Below are 17,369 nucleotides of genomic sequence, written 5' to 3' on the forward strand. Positions count from 1 at the left end.
TTTTATTTGACAATAGTCGACAAAATTTTGAATTGTAAAGCATACACTGTTTCACAACATTTCAAAGTATGTAATTTTACATGGCAATATAGATTGCCAATTTGAACGAAATCGGTTAAATACTTCCTGAGAAATCTAATTTTAAATATATGGTATTTTTAAAATTCGATTTCTTAGGAACTATTCAACCAGTTTCGCTCAAATTTCGCATATTGCCATATAAATTTACATAATTTAAAATAGTATGAAAAATTGTATACCTTACTAGTCAAAATTTTTTTCACCTTTTATTAAAAAAAATAATAAATATTTATTAAAATTTATTTTTGCATTCAATTTTAATTAGATAAACGAAATTTACAATTGTGTGCAAATTTTTTCAATTTGCTTAATAATTCTGCGAGATATGGCGAACTACTCAAAAAGTAAAAGTATCATTATGGAGTCCAAACTTTGGAGCACTCTCCTGACGAAACTATTCGGATCATATTTCTCAAAATGCGGCTACCCCCCATATTTTTGCGGTCAGAAATCAGAATTCGGCGAAAAAACGGTACGTTTCTTCAGAGAAAGTACGTTTTTGTGTCTGATTTTGTAACTTAAAATATTGTCTGCACTAATTAATTAGCATATTTGAGGTCACCCCCATTACATTAAGATTGATCCAAATATTAAATTAAATTTTATTCAGGGTAGTCCGCTTTTTATTTTGCGCACTGCACATTTGCCTGTTTTTAATTTTTTTTTCAATTTAATTTTTGATTGGGTGATCGTGAAAAGTTTTCTGAATGTAATTTAAGAAAAACAAACACAATTGTTAAAAATTTAGAAAAAACAACAACAGACAAATGAATAATACTGCACTACCTTGCTGATTGCAGAAGTGCATTAGTACACGTATGAATAACACGCAAAAAGTTTTTGTGTGAAAATTAAATTAAGATGATTAAAAGCGCATTTAAAATTGCCCTCCTCCATCTACTCTCTTTTGATAGTTGAGTTCTGACAGGAGGTCTTTTAATCGCTTATGCCAATTTGTAACTGATAAGAAATTCAGTACAGAATATTTAGGCATGAAATACATGTTTACTAAACTTGAATGCAAGATTAACAAAACTAAATGCATGATCAATAAAATTAAGGACATGATTAATAGAATTAAATGCATGATTCACAAAATTTACTGTATGATTGACAAAACTAACTGCATGATTAACAAAATAAAATGCATGATTAACAAAATTAAATTCATGCTTAACAATAAAAGGTATGATTAAAAATTAGAATGCATGTTTAGCAAAATTAACTGCATGAATAACAAAAATAAAAGCATGATTAACAAAATTAAATGCGTGATTATCAAAATTAAATTCATGATTAACAGAATAAAAGGTATGATTAAAAATTGCAATGCATGTTTAACAAAATTAACTGCATGAATAACAAAATTAAAAGCATGATTAACAAAATTAAATGTATGATTAGCAAAATTAAATTCATGATTAACAGAATAAAAGGTATGATTAAAATTTGCAATGCATGTTTAGCAAAATTAACTGCATGAATAACAAAAATAAAAGCATGATTAACAAAATTAAATGCGTGATTAATAAAATTCAAACGCACTGAATATTCTACTTACCGTAGGTTCTTCAGGTCCTATCAAACAAACTTTTAGTGTGGGATTAACGGATGCATGTCTAGCCGCAGCGCTGCCAAACATACCAGCACCAACAATGCACAAATCATATTCAATTGCAGAACCGTGTATGCACATCTATATGCGAGAAAAAATTATAGTGCTTTATTTTACATAAAAAGAGTTAATAAAAAAATGATTACTTCGTTTAAAAAGAATTACTTTTATTTTTGAGGCAAGTTTAAAATGAATATCAATGTAAAATTTTAAGAATTATTTAGTTTCTTTTACGTTAATCAGTAACTTAAATCCGCATATCTTTATCGGTTCTATATCTTACAGTTTTATCTTTGGAAAGAAATAGATTGTGACATAGTTGTATTTGAACATCATACTTCTAAACAGCTAAATTCAGAAATTCTGGTATTGGTTAAAAATAATTTTATGGGCAATATACTTGTTTATATATTATTTCCTTGATTGATCGACTTCCTTCCAAAATATAGTTCTAATTTTGTTCTGAATAATTTTCGAAAATAAAGTTTGATTGTTGGTTTTTAAATATCTACATAGGAATGCGAGTAAAATAACATAATGGAATACTTATTTTTATTATGCCAAATATGCAATTATCTAGTATGATAAACACTTTTTTAATTGGTTTAATGAGAAACGATTTTTTTTGTTTTGCAAAAGAATGATGAGATAAATTTTTGTGAAATTATACTGATTAGTAAGAGTTTTATTTTTATTCCATCTCATAAATAATTTTAAACCTGAACTCATTTTTATCTCGTTTTTGATTTATATCGCTATTAATGGATGGTGAAGTAGTTTACTTTTATTTCCGCAATTACAATTTTGCATATAAAAATACACTTCTTGACTAAAAACGTTATGGAAATCTATGAATGGATTATTGTTTACATAATTTATTTATTTATACCATAAAACCTCGCTATAACAAGATTGACGTATTATGGAATTCTGTAATTGCGAAAATGTTTCATAAATACTAGCCTTCCACAATGGAAAGACTTTCTTTTATTTTTTTTATGTATCTTTTTAGAGGGAAATGCTTTTTTTCTATTAAAGTTAAGAATACTAGAGCAAAAAGAACAAAATAGAAGATAACAATTTATTTTTGGTATCAATAATTTCACCTGATTTCCTTCCTACAATCTTAACTCTCTCTGTTTGTAAAGCAAACATGTGAGGGCGATCAACTGCTTAGTTAACACTTTTTCCTTACAGAGTAAAAAATTTTCTACTGTTATTTAAAAAAAAAAAAAAAAATTAGCCCGTTTTTGTTGACTACGCATTTCTTGACAGAGCATCCAGAGCTACTGAAAACAATATTCGGTGGCATCAATGATGCGTAGAGTTTATCTGCGAACTTTTAATATTTTATACTGCTATTTTCAAATTAAATATGGTATTTATGAAGAAAATCTCGTTATAACGGCCATTCCACTTGCTATAGCGGATTGTCGTATTAACGGACTCTAGTGGTATATGGAACATGGTTTAAGTATTATTAGGGTACCAATCCTTTTTTAATGGAGAAATGCATTGGTGGGGGTCACACTAAATTCAGATAATAACCTAACTATTCCTCAGTATGCTAAGAATAATATTAAAAGATAATATAATAATTAAGAGACAAGGTATATGTTTTCAAATATGTATATGTATAATATTTTCGAATTAAAACGTAATTTAAAATCAGCACATTTTTTCTTCTTTAATCAAATTAATTTAAAAACTAGTTTTTAATCTTCACTGTGGTAAATCAATTTCATTATTTATTTTCATACATAATATAATAATAGTTTCAGAACGTTGAACTATAATATGGTGCGAGCCTTAATAAGGGGTAAAATTGAACTATGTTTCTGCTCTTATTGTATATAAGGTTTACGATAATAAGTTCAAATTATCAATATTTTTAGATAAAACACAACGGTATTATGGTCCAGAAATTTAATGTTATAATATATAGGATTTTTTTTTTTTAAGTTGATTGAAATTTTCAGGAAAGAGACTTTTTAATTATTGTTCAGTTTTACAATCAATGTTTAGTTGGAAAGTGGGTGACCTTACATTGATAATTCGAAGGTCACGAGTCGTCCATACCTGATGTAACAGCAATTATTCTTTTTTAATACAGTTTTTTTAAGGTATACATTTAATAAGATTATTGGTTATTCAAATTTACATTAAGAAATATTTATTTTTCACTTCATTAGAATATTACACTATAAGTAAAAAAACAATTAGCAATGAATTTTGGTTATTTTAAATACTATTAAAAAATTTAGGGAATGAAATTATTTTTGAAGCAAATATTTCTTGCCCGCATTAACATGTTCTGAGTTTAAATCATCATAAGTTTTCTGAAAATTACGGAATAAAAATCGCAATTGAGTTACAAATGTAACATGTAGTCTTTACTTACAAGCCAATCCAACTTTCATTATAAGTTAGAAAATTCTTTGATGAGTAATTTAATGCCTTTAAATTCATTTTTCATTTTAAATAAACTTAGATGAAGACTGTTAACAATATCTATTTACTGTCTTAGGCAATATGTGAAACGCAGAACAATACCTCTGCACTAAAAAGCAAAGAATTCTCGTCGCTTCTCACTCTTAAAGCGGTGAAACTATCGGATATTTTTTTTTTAAAAAAGCGTGAAATTATGCGCATTTTTAAGGAAGTTTTAAATGTTTCTTATATAAAAATATGATAGACTCGATCATTCATTTTTGAGTTAGTTCATGTCAATATTAAGTAAGACTTTTAAAAAAAGCTGCGTGACTTTCAGGAGAAATTTGATTTTTTTACTTTTAAATTTTGTGTACTTTTAAAATTCAAGATGGGCAATTTTCAGTTTCGTTTTGTTTGAACTTGAATTAGTTTCAAAATTGTTTAGTTTTAAAGCTTTTTCATGAAATTCATACAATCCCGAACGATTTGCAAAAGAAAGCTTGTTTTAGGAAGAAAGTTTGGCAAAAGCATTTGCTTTGACTTAAAAAAATATGGAATTATTTCAAATAGGGTACTTGATGCTAATATTTTTGTAAACCAGTCAAGAGAAATTTTTAAAATTCTATCGTAGCTTTTTTGTTTAAGTAAGTTGTTTTGCTCGCATGGCAAGGTGGTAATCTCTTGAACTAGCAGAGAGGAAACAGACTTGTCTAATGTACTTTAAAATAAAGCATAAAAGAAATAAAGGTGTTGGGTAAAAAGGTAAAAATGGGAATGAGGTGATTGGAGCAAGTGTAGCAAGCGAAGTTCACGAAGCGTATAGCTTATTTTATGATGTCTACGAAGATTTTATAATGTCTACATAGATATAATATAAGCTAGGATTATAAGATGTATAGGTAACATTAATTTTCAAACTATTTTATTTCAAAGTTGAAATTATTTTAAGTTTCTACCCGGCCTAATTTAATTTTACAATAATTATATTAGACGTAGAATTATAGTCTTTTACAGTCACCATTTTGGAATATTAACAATGCGTCTTAAATTACTTTTCTTAAACTCTTTCTTTAATTGGTTAAGGAGAAATTAAATAAGGAATTCGTATTTTTTTACGAAAAATGCACCCTAATGCCTTGATTTTTTGCTGCTTCACCCGTAATTTGTGCTATTGATGCTATAAAGTTGAAGTGAGTGATTAAAGCAAGCTTAGTTTTCGAAAGGAATTTAAAAAAGTCTTACGAGCGTTAGTGAAAATGGGACGAGGCCTCTAAAATAATTAAAATGAAGTATGAAAATTATGAATTAAGTATAATAGCAGGGTTAGGAAGCAAAACTAAGACGAAAGAGTCTCCCTTTTATATATATATACATTTTTTTGATGCTCTATTAGCATATTTTGGTGTTTTTTTAACGATAAAAAAACACTCTAACAATTACTAAAAAATCAGTTTGATTATCGGAAAAATATTTGTATTAAAACTTAAAACCAAAAAATTTTTTAAAATTTTTTTTTATTCATCTTAAAAAATTTATCAATAATTGATTTTGTAAATTAAAGAAATTTCAACGATAGACAACTATTTTTATTGATCTAAATACCTGTAAATAAGTGCAAATTTTCATAATTATTGTTTCGAAGTGAGCAGTGTTTGGAAGATTTTATTCTTAATGCAGAGAAAGACGCCAATGTTTCATGCTATATTTCATAACTATGAATTATTAAAATGCCAAAATTATATTTTTCATTTATTTTGTCCTAATTTAATGCCAAATAATGAAAAAAAGTATGAAAAATATATTTAATAAACATTCTGCGTCAAGAAGTTAAGAAATAAAATAAAATCCATAAACATGGTTTAAGTACACTTCTGGAAAATTTTGGTAATATAGTACAAAGTTTGAAGAAATATTGGAAGTATATTAGTATGAGATTTAGTTAATAAAGAATCATTTATGTGATATTCATGAAAATTTTTGATTTTACATGTAAGTAAATGAAAGTCTTGAAAAATGGTGCATCATAAACTTGGACAAAGAAAAGCACCAATATTCATTTAGTTCTCCAAACATTGTGTAAAAGGAAAACTTCTGCTAAGTTTTGGAAATTGAAGGAGATTAAGTAATGTTTAGGCAGTATATACTTACACACATAATTCTTTTACGCAAATAAATATTTTAGCTGTATATTACAAAAAAAAAGGAAAAAAGACGAAGTCAAATCTGCTCTAAAAACTAAAATATACAAAAAATGTCGGATATTTTAAAATTTTTTTAACATTTCCACGAACAATTCAAGATTATACATAACGAAGTCATTGTATTGTCAAAGTAGACTTTGTTTCGCAAACAATAGGTGTTCTAGACATACAAATATTCAAACTGAACTTAAAAATGAAGTAAGTACTTATGTCCAATTCAAGTTCATCATAAGATAAATTTGTACTTATAGAAATATTGTAAATCAAAAAAATTACGTCACATACAAATAATTAAGCATTTACCTTTTTAACATTTGCCGTGTCTTATGATCAGATATTTAAGTTCTAAACTAAAGATAAGCCTAAACTAAACACTGAAGCCACTACGATTAACTTCTGAAGATTTTATTCAACTAGTTTTGTTTTTGGTATTTTACGTCTGTTTTCATTTTATCAGTACGTGATAGATTTTTAAAACATAAAAGGTAGCAAGTATATGATTTGCATATTGGCCTTCAAAAGCATTATACATATTATAATCGGCCTTGGAATTCTATCAATTTTCAAGGTTATGTATTTTTTTTATATTATCTTTATCTTATAGTAAAAGTTTTTCTTAAATTTTCGAAGTATAACCTTAGAAAAACGATTATGTATAATTATTTGAATGGCTGCTGTAAAGCGAGAAGAAGAACTTCCGTACTTAGGACTCTTAAAAATATCTAAATTTTTTTAAACTTCATTTGATGGTTTTTTTGTCTAAGGATCCAAGAACATTCTTTAGATGAAATAGATAATGATTATTACAAACATGGGTTTCTGAATAATAATGAAGCAAAAACAGAATACTTAGGAATGAATCAAATGATTCTTAAAAATCTAGATTTAATATATTTATAAAGATTTATTTAGATTAATATTTATAAAGATTTAATATATTTAATACATTTATACAGATTTATTTTTTGATAATTATTATGATTATTGAGAATATTAAGTGAATAGATTTGAGCTCTACAGTTATTGATGTTGCAGATTTCCTAGAACAATTTTAGGAGTTTAGATTTAATAATTTTTTTTTTCAATTCTTGGAGCTTGCATTTTAATCCAAAGTCATTTGTGTATATATATATATATATATATAAATATATATATATATATATATATATATATATATATATATATATATATATATATATATATATATATATATATATATATATATATATATATATATATATATATATATATATATATATATATATATATATATATATATATATATATATATATATATATATATATATACACAGAGAGAGAGATAAGCATAGTTTTATAAGTAATAGTTTTATAGATATATATATTTTTAATTCCTTTCTTATTTCCATTAAAAGAATTTTTAAGTTAATATTGTTAGAGGTAACAGCAAACATAGTTATCTGAATATGGTTATATTACTCATAAGGAATAGCAGTTAGGTTTCAGAATTATATAAGGGAATTTCAGATAACTGTGGAGATTTTCAATTTAAATTTTTTTTCGCATTTATCTTAGATATGTAGTTTTAATTTAAGTTAAGATTTAATAATTTATTAATTCTTTGTTTTTTATTTATAACTTAATATAATAATCATACCGTGTCAATATTGGAATGAATGGAATGAAAAAAAAGCGAAATTCTATTACAATAAAATATAAAATATTGTTTCATACTCACTGTAAATATAACATCATAAATTAGTCTATCAAGAAACAATTTTATTCATAAGTATTAAAATTTTAGTTATTCAATTTCATGTTCAAACTTCCTCCGTGGGCTCTTATTTGAATATTAGGAGACTAAATTATAGTGTATACTATTGATTTCATACTATTTCGAACAAATTGCGTATCTACATAATATTAAATGGAAATGCATTGGGGTTATTTATAATTGAAAAGTTCTTGAAAGAAGGGTGCTTAAAATTATGACAATTTTTAACAAGAGGGAGGAAGGTGTACCAACCCAGATAGCAGAAATTGTCACAACGACGTCATAAAAGTCAAAAACGGTCACAGCACTCACAGTTGTGATCGTTTCGAATCGTCCCAAGAAGGTCATAATGTGACTTTAATGTTACTCTGTTTTGTGATATCTTATAAAAGTCTCCATGACTATTTATTGTGACATTTCACTTGGTAGTCACATATATATTTTACTGGGACTAAAGTCACCTAGAAACTTTGTTGCAACTTCTATCACTTTAAGTCACATGAAACCATTTCACGACTTGTCTTTCTAAAGTTGGGGTATATTTTGCGACTTGTTGCAATAAAGTTAGACCAGTTACTTGTCATGGTGGGACGAAACTTTGACATATTTACGCCTCAAATAGGTCACTGTGTGACAAAGATATGACATATTCACGTTTCAACAGGGTCACAGTGTGACAAAATTGTGGCATTTACGTCTCAACAGGGTCACATTGTGACTAAGTTGCGACGTGAATATGTCACATCTTTGTCGCACGGTGATTTCACTGTAACAATTATCTGTCTCATTGTGGTCTCGTGTTGATGTCTGGGTAACGTCAAAATTTGGCATTCCCAAAGGTGGACATAGTAACCTTCAAAAACTCACGTATCGACATCGCAGAGGTCACATGTGACTTCAAAAGTGAGTCTCCGTCACTGTCGTATTTTTGTTGCTATCCGGTAACATTGCTATCTGAGAGGAAGTATGACATCACACATTTTGTTAAAAATTGAAACATTTAAAATCAGAAGATTAAATATTTTTATATAATTAGTTTATAAACTTTTTCGTCAAAATGAGTACATAGCTGACCATTATTGTTGTTAGGTTAACAAATGTCTTTAAGCCATATAGTTAAAGGCCCAGCTGCCTGCATGGGGGTCAGGGATATGACCTCATTTCAGAAAGATCTCGTGTTCGAATCCCGATCAGAAGCATGGATGTTCTTTCATTCTCCTCTGTGTCTGTTTTTCTTATTGTAAGTAAGCACACCGAATATGATGATCCCTGAAAGAGTGGTCAACTCATATGCCCTTTTGATACGCGAATGGCGAATGTCAAAATGAGGGCCGGCATTGGAGGGAAAATACAGTTAAAATATAGTTAGTTATTGGAAAAAAATATAGTTAAAATATAGTAACTTCTGATGCCCGAATGATGAATGTCAATATACGGTTTGGCTTTGGAAAAAAAATATCATTAAAGTTTAAAAATAAAATTTTTAATATGATTTACAACATGTCTTTTCAATTAGAATTTCAAATATATATATATATATATATATATATATATATATATATATATATATATATATATATATATATATATATATATATATATATATATATATATATATATATATATATATATATATATATATATATATATATATATATATATATATATATATGTTACGGTGAATGACCGCAATCTGGAAAATGTCAACTCTCACCGGTGAATGTCAACAATCACGTAGTCGCTTTGTGTATGTCCGAAATATTTGCTAAATACCCTTATTTCTGACTCTCCCCGGTGATTGTCAACAATCACATAATCGCTTTGGTGAATGTCTGAAATATTTGTTATATCCAATTTTATATTAATTTAATCGTTAATATTATTATATTTATTTGATAAATTTTTATTTATTCTATATTTTAGTACTTACTGACGATAGATTAGAAGAAACATCAGTGTTTGGAGTCTCGGGCAAATATATACTGGGCAGTGGCACTTAACCTTAAAAAAACATCAGTGTAGGGTATACCGGGTAAATGTATACCGGGCAGTGGCACTTAACCTTAAAAAAACATCAGTGTAGGGTATACCGGGTAAATGTATATCGGGTAGTGGCACTTTACCTTAAAAAAACATCAGTGTAGGGTTAAAATATCGAATAAATGTAATTATATCCACGAATAAATTCATATCAAATCGAATGTATGTATATCGGGCAGTGGCACTTTACCTTAAAAAAACATCAGTGTAGGGTTAAAATATCGAATAAATGTAATTATATCCACTAATAAATTCATATAAAATCGAATGTAATAAATATTTCGGACATTCACCAAAGCATATTTGTGATTGTCGACATGCACCGGTGAGGGTCCGAATGTACAAGAATGTAATGAAATATTCGATCTTTCACCGACGTGCAGCTAAACAGCTAAAATAATAAAAAAATTTTAAGGCCATCTATAATTATAAAAAGAAATTTTCTACGAAAATTTTAATTGAAAGAAAATTTTAAATTTAAAATTAAAAAAAAATTTTGTTCCCCTTTTTTTAAAGAAAAAAAGTAGAAAGAAGTTATTTAAATTATTAAAATGAACTACTTTAAATATTTAAAAGAAGTAATAAAAACACAACATAATAAAAAATTATGGTAACAACTATATAATATAAGCAAATAATTATGATAAAGAAATGTTATTCTAAATGCTTGCAGAGTATTTTGTAAAAGACTTACCTTCCACGATTTTTCGAAACGTTACCACAATTTAATTTGCATAAGGAAGATTCAAAATATAATTGAAAAATAATCCTTTTCTGTATTGAAATTGGAAAGCGAATATTTTAACAGCTGCCAAAATCAATGAAATTAGCAATTACCTTGTTTCTGGGGATGCTTTGATGTTAACTCTCTCTCTATATCGAAATCAGATTTCAGCAGAAAGCGAACTCAATTTCACAATTTGGAATTGTAGACAACTTTCACAATTCGGATAAATATTCTAATTGAAGAGAAGTGGTGCAAGGAAAATTACCACTCGAAATCGACTCTCCTTTAGTCAGCAAGAAAACCTAAAACACTAATTACTCGCGCTTAAATCGACCATGATAGAATTTGAATGAGGTCGCTTTTATGAAGGTCACTATATCCAGTCCTGCAATACAATTTTACAATATAATGTTAATTCAGTGTGCGAAAACGCCTTGCTCAAGAATGTAAATGATACTGAAAATGATAATGAATATTTTCTAAAAGAAATTAATTTTATTTCTTAAACATGTCATTTCCGGGAGGCTTTATTACAAAAACTTGAGAAACATAACTTATCTTTAAAGACATTAACCTTGATAATTTAAATGCATACTTTTATTACTTGCCAAACTGATTTCAATGCAAAGGTTAATTATTCTTGATTATTAATTTATCATTTCTTTTACTAAAAAAAAAGAGATAAGAATGAAAATAGGAAAAAACAACTTTTATTTTTTTTAAAAGCAATATTTAGTTGTGTGATTTGTAACTCATTTCGGATGTTCAAGTGTTCCGCGCCTGTCCCGAAATAAAAAGAAAGAAAGAAAACAGATTAAAAAAATGGATTAAAAAGTTAAATATAATGTTCTACAATGGTTATTTCAATATGCAACGATATATGATATTGAATGATATTGAAATGTATTGATGTATTGAAATGTATTGAAATGAAGGTATTGATTCATAAATGATATTGAAAATGATATTGGATATTTCTAAAAGAAATTTCGTTTTTTAAATATGTCATATCCGAGATATATTTATCACAAAAACTTGACTAATGTTTGTTTTTTTTGATTACGCAAACCTTGATAAATAAAATGTAAACTTTTATTCTTGATCGAGCTGATTATAATACGAAGGTATATTATTCTTGATTAATAATTTATCATTTCTCTCACTTAAAAAAAGAGATAAAAATGTAAATGGGGAAAGAAAACATTTACTTTTTGAATAATGTATTTACTTAGTAATATTGAGTTATTGTAACTTAGTAACGCACTTCAGGGGTTCCGAATCTCTCTCGAAATGAAAGTTTAAAAAAAATGGATTTAAATAAAATTAAGTACAATATTCAAATGATTACGTTTTTATAAATGTAAATAATACAACAAAAATGAACATTTCGAGGAGAAATTTCATTTCCAAAATATGTCGTTTCCGAGACATCTTGATTACAAAAACTAGTGCAACGGGATTTTCCTGATCTCAGCCTTCGAAATTAAAATGTATATTTTCATTTTAAGTCACGCTGTTGCACGATTATTGTCATTTATTAATCTTTATTGGTAAAGGTAAGATAAAAAGAAAATAGGAAACAAAAATCTTTGCTCTTCATACAGCATTTGCTTAACAACATTGATTTACTGCCACTCATAGGTGTAGCCCAAAGGAAGGGTTAAAGAATTTTGCTTTATGTTTGGTATAGTATTATTCTTAGAACATAAATTTTTGCTCTGATTAAATCAATTTTAGAAAAGAAATTTAATTATAGTTTCGGAGGGCGGTAAAAAAAATTACTATCACAGTACCTACATTATGCATCTAGGTATAATAGGTTCTCTTTACTTTAGTACTTATAACGGTAATATCTAAGTATTTAAGACCACTTTAATTAAACGTTACTGGCGGCAATAATAGTTGGATTATTTTTAACGCCTTCAAAATAAATACCGATTTAATTGTTCGCCAAAGTATTATAATAATGTTAATGTCGTTACTAATTTCTTTCGAGAATTTTAATTAATTAATTTTGATAATAGGTACAGATTAAAAAAATTTTTGTACTTTATTTGCATTAAAATGCTAAATTAAAGAAGAAAATGTACTCACTCGAGGCGTAAAAAATTGGATATAGTTATTGATGCCAATGATGCTTAATTAATTTTAGTACTAGGTACTACTACTACTGTGCTGAATGATGATTTTACAAGTACTAAATATACTATATATATAAATACCTCTCTCTCTCTCTCTCTCTCTCTCTCTCTCTATATATATATATATATATATATATATATATATATATATATATATATATATATATATATATATATATATATATATATATAAACATATATGTATCTGTGTGTGTGTTTGTGTGTGCTGCGTAGGTGGAAAAAAACTTACAAATTTTTTCTTTCTCATAATTTTCTAGTGAATAGTATTTATATACAACTAATAAAAAATGTCTGATTTGAATATCTTAAAAATGTAAGAAATTTGAAGTAATTTTCTTTCATACTTTTTAAAAGAAAGCTCAAAATGCTAAGGGGTTTGCCCTAATGTCATTTTGTGCTATTAAACAAGATTTATTAAGAATGACACCGGCATTGCTGGGGGTCATTCCCTATAAAGGCATCTTTTCTTTCACGTATTTTCTTTCCTTACAATATTCAGTTTGAGAGCACAAAAGTTATTTCAATTTACTCTAAACTGTATTTCTTAAAAAGATAAAATAGTTCTGGATAAATGATAATTTTTAATGAAGATAATTAATTAATTTTCACGAAAGCTTAAATGCTGCCACCAAATAATCAATATTTCAGAAATGTTGTTGTTCTGTTTACTCACCAAGGCTTCATAAAATAAAGTTGCAATAATAACCTTCACTAGTTTACTGCTGTTACCCACTTGCTATTTTTTATGCCATGGGCAATTTCCATAAAAATGACATTTTCAGCTTTGAGAAGGGAAATATTTATTAAAAGTTTGAAATGTCTTAACTTGATCTGAATTTAATGTCATTTTAAACATGACCTTCGAATAGGCAATTGAAGCAATGTTTTATTTTTGAATCTTTATATTAATTTATGAAATGAAGGATTGTAGGGTAAAATTACATTTACATGTTTGAATGATTAGATGCAATTATCTAATGTATAGTTAGTCATGTATAAAGAATTTATTTTATAATGCCTCAACCAATGAAAATCTGTTAGACCTATGACGTAAAGAGAATATTAAAAAGACTTTGATATCTTAACTTGAATCTTGTCTTAACTTGATCTGAACTTAATGTTATTTTAAACATGACCTTCGAATAGGCAATTGAAGCAATGTTTTATTTTTGAATCTTTATATTAATTTATGAAATGAAGGATTGTAGGGTAAAATTACATTTACATGATTGAATGATTAGATGCAATTATTTAATGTATAGTTAGTCATGTATAAAGAATTTATTTTATAATGCCTCAACCAATGAAAATCTGTTAGACCTATGACATAAAAAGAATATTAAAAAGACTTTGATACCTGTAGCTATCATCAGTATGAAATTAAGAGTATTTTACTCTTATATAACTCTATATAATAATTTATGCGCAAATATAAGTATATTTGAGCATAAATTATATATTTTTTCTATGACTGACAGTATTTTTCTGCAATTTTTATTCACATTGAAAAAAAAATATGGTCAATACTACTAAAGTCAAACCTCGTTATGGTTTGACATAACATGGTTTATAGTGAACTTCCGGATATAGTGAATGAAATGTTCGCTCCCGTGCCTTACTATACCCATATAATAATATTTTTGTGTGGATATAGTGAACCAAAAGAACAGAGGAAATTGGATATTATGAACTTTTTTCTGTCTTCGACTGATTTTTATTCTTCATTTTTTGGTAATTTTGAAGTTTCTACATAAAATACACATATCTATTATTAAAACCATCTATTAAGTGGAATGTAGGCATAAGTATTCTTTCTTGTTAGCTTCTTCTATCTCAGTTTCCCATCCCTAAGTAAAAGCCATCCCTAAATTTTTTGTACACAAGACGAAGAGTAATAAAAATAAAAGTTAACACATATTTTGTTACAACATATTGATTTTTAATCATTTTTGTATTTCTTTTCATTGGTCAATTGATTCATTTATTTAAATAATGTGGGCAGTTTGGAAAAATTAGTTAAAATTTTTTTCAGTACGGATATAATGAACTTCAGGTTATAGTGAACCTAAATTTCGGTCCCTTGAAGGTTCACTATAGCGGGGTTTAACTGTATATGGTAAAATTTATCGAGATTCTGTCTCCATGGGAACACCATAAAGCACGGTAATGTTTACTGAAACGCTTTGTTAAGGACTTTTAGTAAAATTAATAATAAAATATGGTTTATTACTATCCTGTTTGGTAATAAATGTGCTAAAATTTGGTAATTTTATCTCGATACCTTAGAGCAGAGGTCGCCAAAGTGGTCTATATAGACTCCCAGGGGTCTATTTAACATAAGCGGGGGTCGATCTGAGCCAGGGGGTCGAATGGGGGTCGATCCGAACCGGAAGGGTCGATTGGTCGAAGGATTATCAGTATTTTTCAGATATGTGACAATTAGAAATAAAAGAAGACTTGGAAATATATACAGGTAACCTTCAAAAATTGGGCGACGATTTTAAACTGCGTTTTGTTGATTTGGAAAACATTGACATCCCTGATTGGATTATTGTGCCATTTTCTGCTCAAATTGAAAACGTGGGCATCAACCTGCAAGATGAGCTTGCTGAATTATTATGGGGATTTGAAGCAAGGACGCTTTTTAAAAATTTAACAATAAGCAAATTTTGGACAAATATAAATATAATGCAAAAATATGTACAACTTTAAGAAATAGCTCAGCCATTTATGATAGCATTTCCAAGTTCCTATATGGTTGAAGCCGGTTTCAGTCACGTAAATTCAATCTTAACTAAGAACAGAAATAAATTAAATGTGGAGTTTCGAGGGGATAAGATTAAAATTGACCAATTTTGAACCCAATATAACGAACCTTGCAAAAAAAAAAAAAAAAAAAAAAAAAAAAAAAAAAAAAAAAACACCAGACACACCCATGTCATTGATTAAGAAGCAATAAATCCGTAGTTACTTTACTTATTATTTCTACTTACTTCTAATTACTTATTATTTCATAAATATTAAGGTATTAAATTTCATCATTAATATATTTTTCATAAAACTTTTGATACACTATGTACTATTATTTTAATAAATGTTCAAAATCATAAAATAAATGTACAAACACAGTATCTAATAGAGTTTTATTTTAATTAACAGAAAATTACTTTTATGGGGGTCGATGGAGATTTCGAAAAATTATGTAGGGGTCGACGATCAAAAAAGTTTGGCAACCCCTGCCTTAGAGAATTATTCTCTCACCATGGCGTAAAAATCATTTATTTGATGAAGTTTACTTTTAAGTTTCGTATTTTTACTAAACGTGTTGCAATTAAAACTATAATTAATAAACCAGAATTTCATGTAAATCCCGTTACCAAACTAACGAAAAAATTAAGAAATGAAGGGTTTAAATAGTGCATATATTTTTTTTTTTACCTTAAATGTCATTCCCACACAAGTACGGTAATTTTTAACGAATTTTTTTCGACGTGTGTAATTTTTTCTAAAATTTTGCTCTTCTGCTTTTATTTTTATGTTTTTGATTTTATTTATTATCTAAAATTAAAGACAAAAATCTAAAATTAATGTTCAGTTGTTATAACGTTATCACGCATATGACACACATCTTTAGATACCCTATTTTACAATTATTAAATGATAAATGAGTTAGTTATATTTACTTTTCAATAAGTTACATAATTTATAATAAAAAAACGCATGAAAAACGAGAAAAATAAGATAATTATTTAAAATTGTAAAATATTGCTCACAATTACCTTATTGCCCTAATGCTAAATGATCTTTTTCCCACGAAAAAAGTTAAATAATTTTTTTTCTGGTTTTCAAAAAATTAAAAATGAATGTAAGAAGGAAGTTTGTTTAAGAAATTTCTATGGTAACCGTGAAAAAATAATTTGTTTTAATTTTTCTTACTCAAACTCTGTTAAAGTGGAAATTTAATAAGATATTGTGGGAGCATTTAAAGCATTCATTGGGAGCATTTAAAGCATTCACTTGGAGTCATCAGGAAAAAAGATTATTGCAAAGCAATCGTAGGGATTGATAAGTGATGAGAGTAAGGGAGCTAATACCTCACCATCTGAGAGGAAAATTACCAAATGAATAGTTTATAAATACCATATATTTTGGTTTTATTGCTAGAATTATGGTTTTTTCTGCCAGATATGTTCTTATCATGCATTACCGTAATTTTAGGAGAACTTTTTTCTCCGTGTGGATATTGGCGAGCAAAGCGTGCAAAGGGAGTCCGCTATTTATAATACATAATTTCAGAGCTACATATTTCATTATTTTGCGCAATTACGCAAAACGCAATCTAACTCTGGGATTAAGG

The 17,369-nt window shown here is 27.2% G+C and overlaps 1 protein-coding gene across 4 annotated transcripts in view; it reads right to left on the reverse strand.

Moving 5' to 3' along the window:
* Nucleotides 1-11,142, reverse strand: part of LOC107449057 (putative sarcosine oxidase) — a 32,146-nt gene extending 21,004 nt beyond the window's left edge. Inside the window, exons 1-2 of one of the 4 annotated variants that reach the window (XM_071184534.2) lie at nucleotides 10,961-11,142; nucleotides 1,643-1,777 (exon numbers count right to left, since the gene is read on the reverse strand). In XM_071184534.2, coding sequence (XP_071040635.1) covers nucleotides 1,643-1,777 — 135 coding nt within the window. In that variant the 5' untranslated portion in view covers nucleotides 10,961-11,142. The other 3 variants (XM_071184533.2, XM_071184535.2, XM_071184532.2) reach the window with 3 other exon arrangements.
* Between the last annotated feature and the right edge of the window lie 6,227 nt (nucleotides 11,143-17,369).

This window comes from Parasteatoda tepidariorum, chromosome 10, assembly GCF_982258835.1.
Source record: "Parasteatoda tepidariorum strain Cologne lab strain chromosome 10, Ptep-v5.0, whole genome shotgun sequence".
NCBI lineage: Eukaryota > Metazoa > Arthropoda > Arachnida > Araneae > Theridiidae > Parasteatoda > Parasteatoda tepidariorum.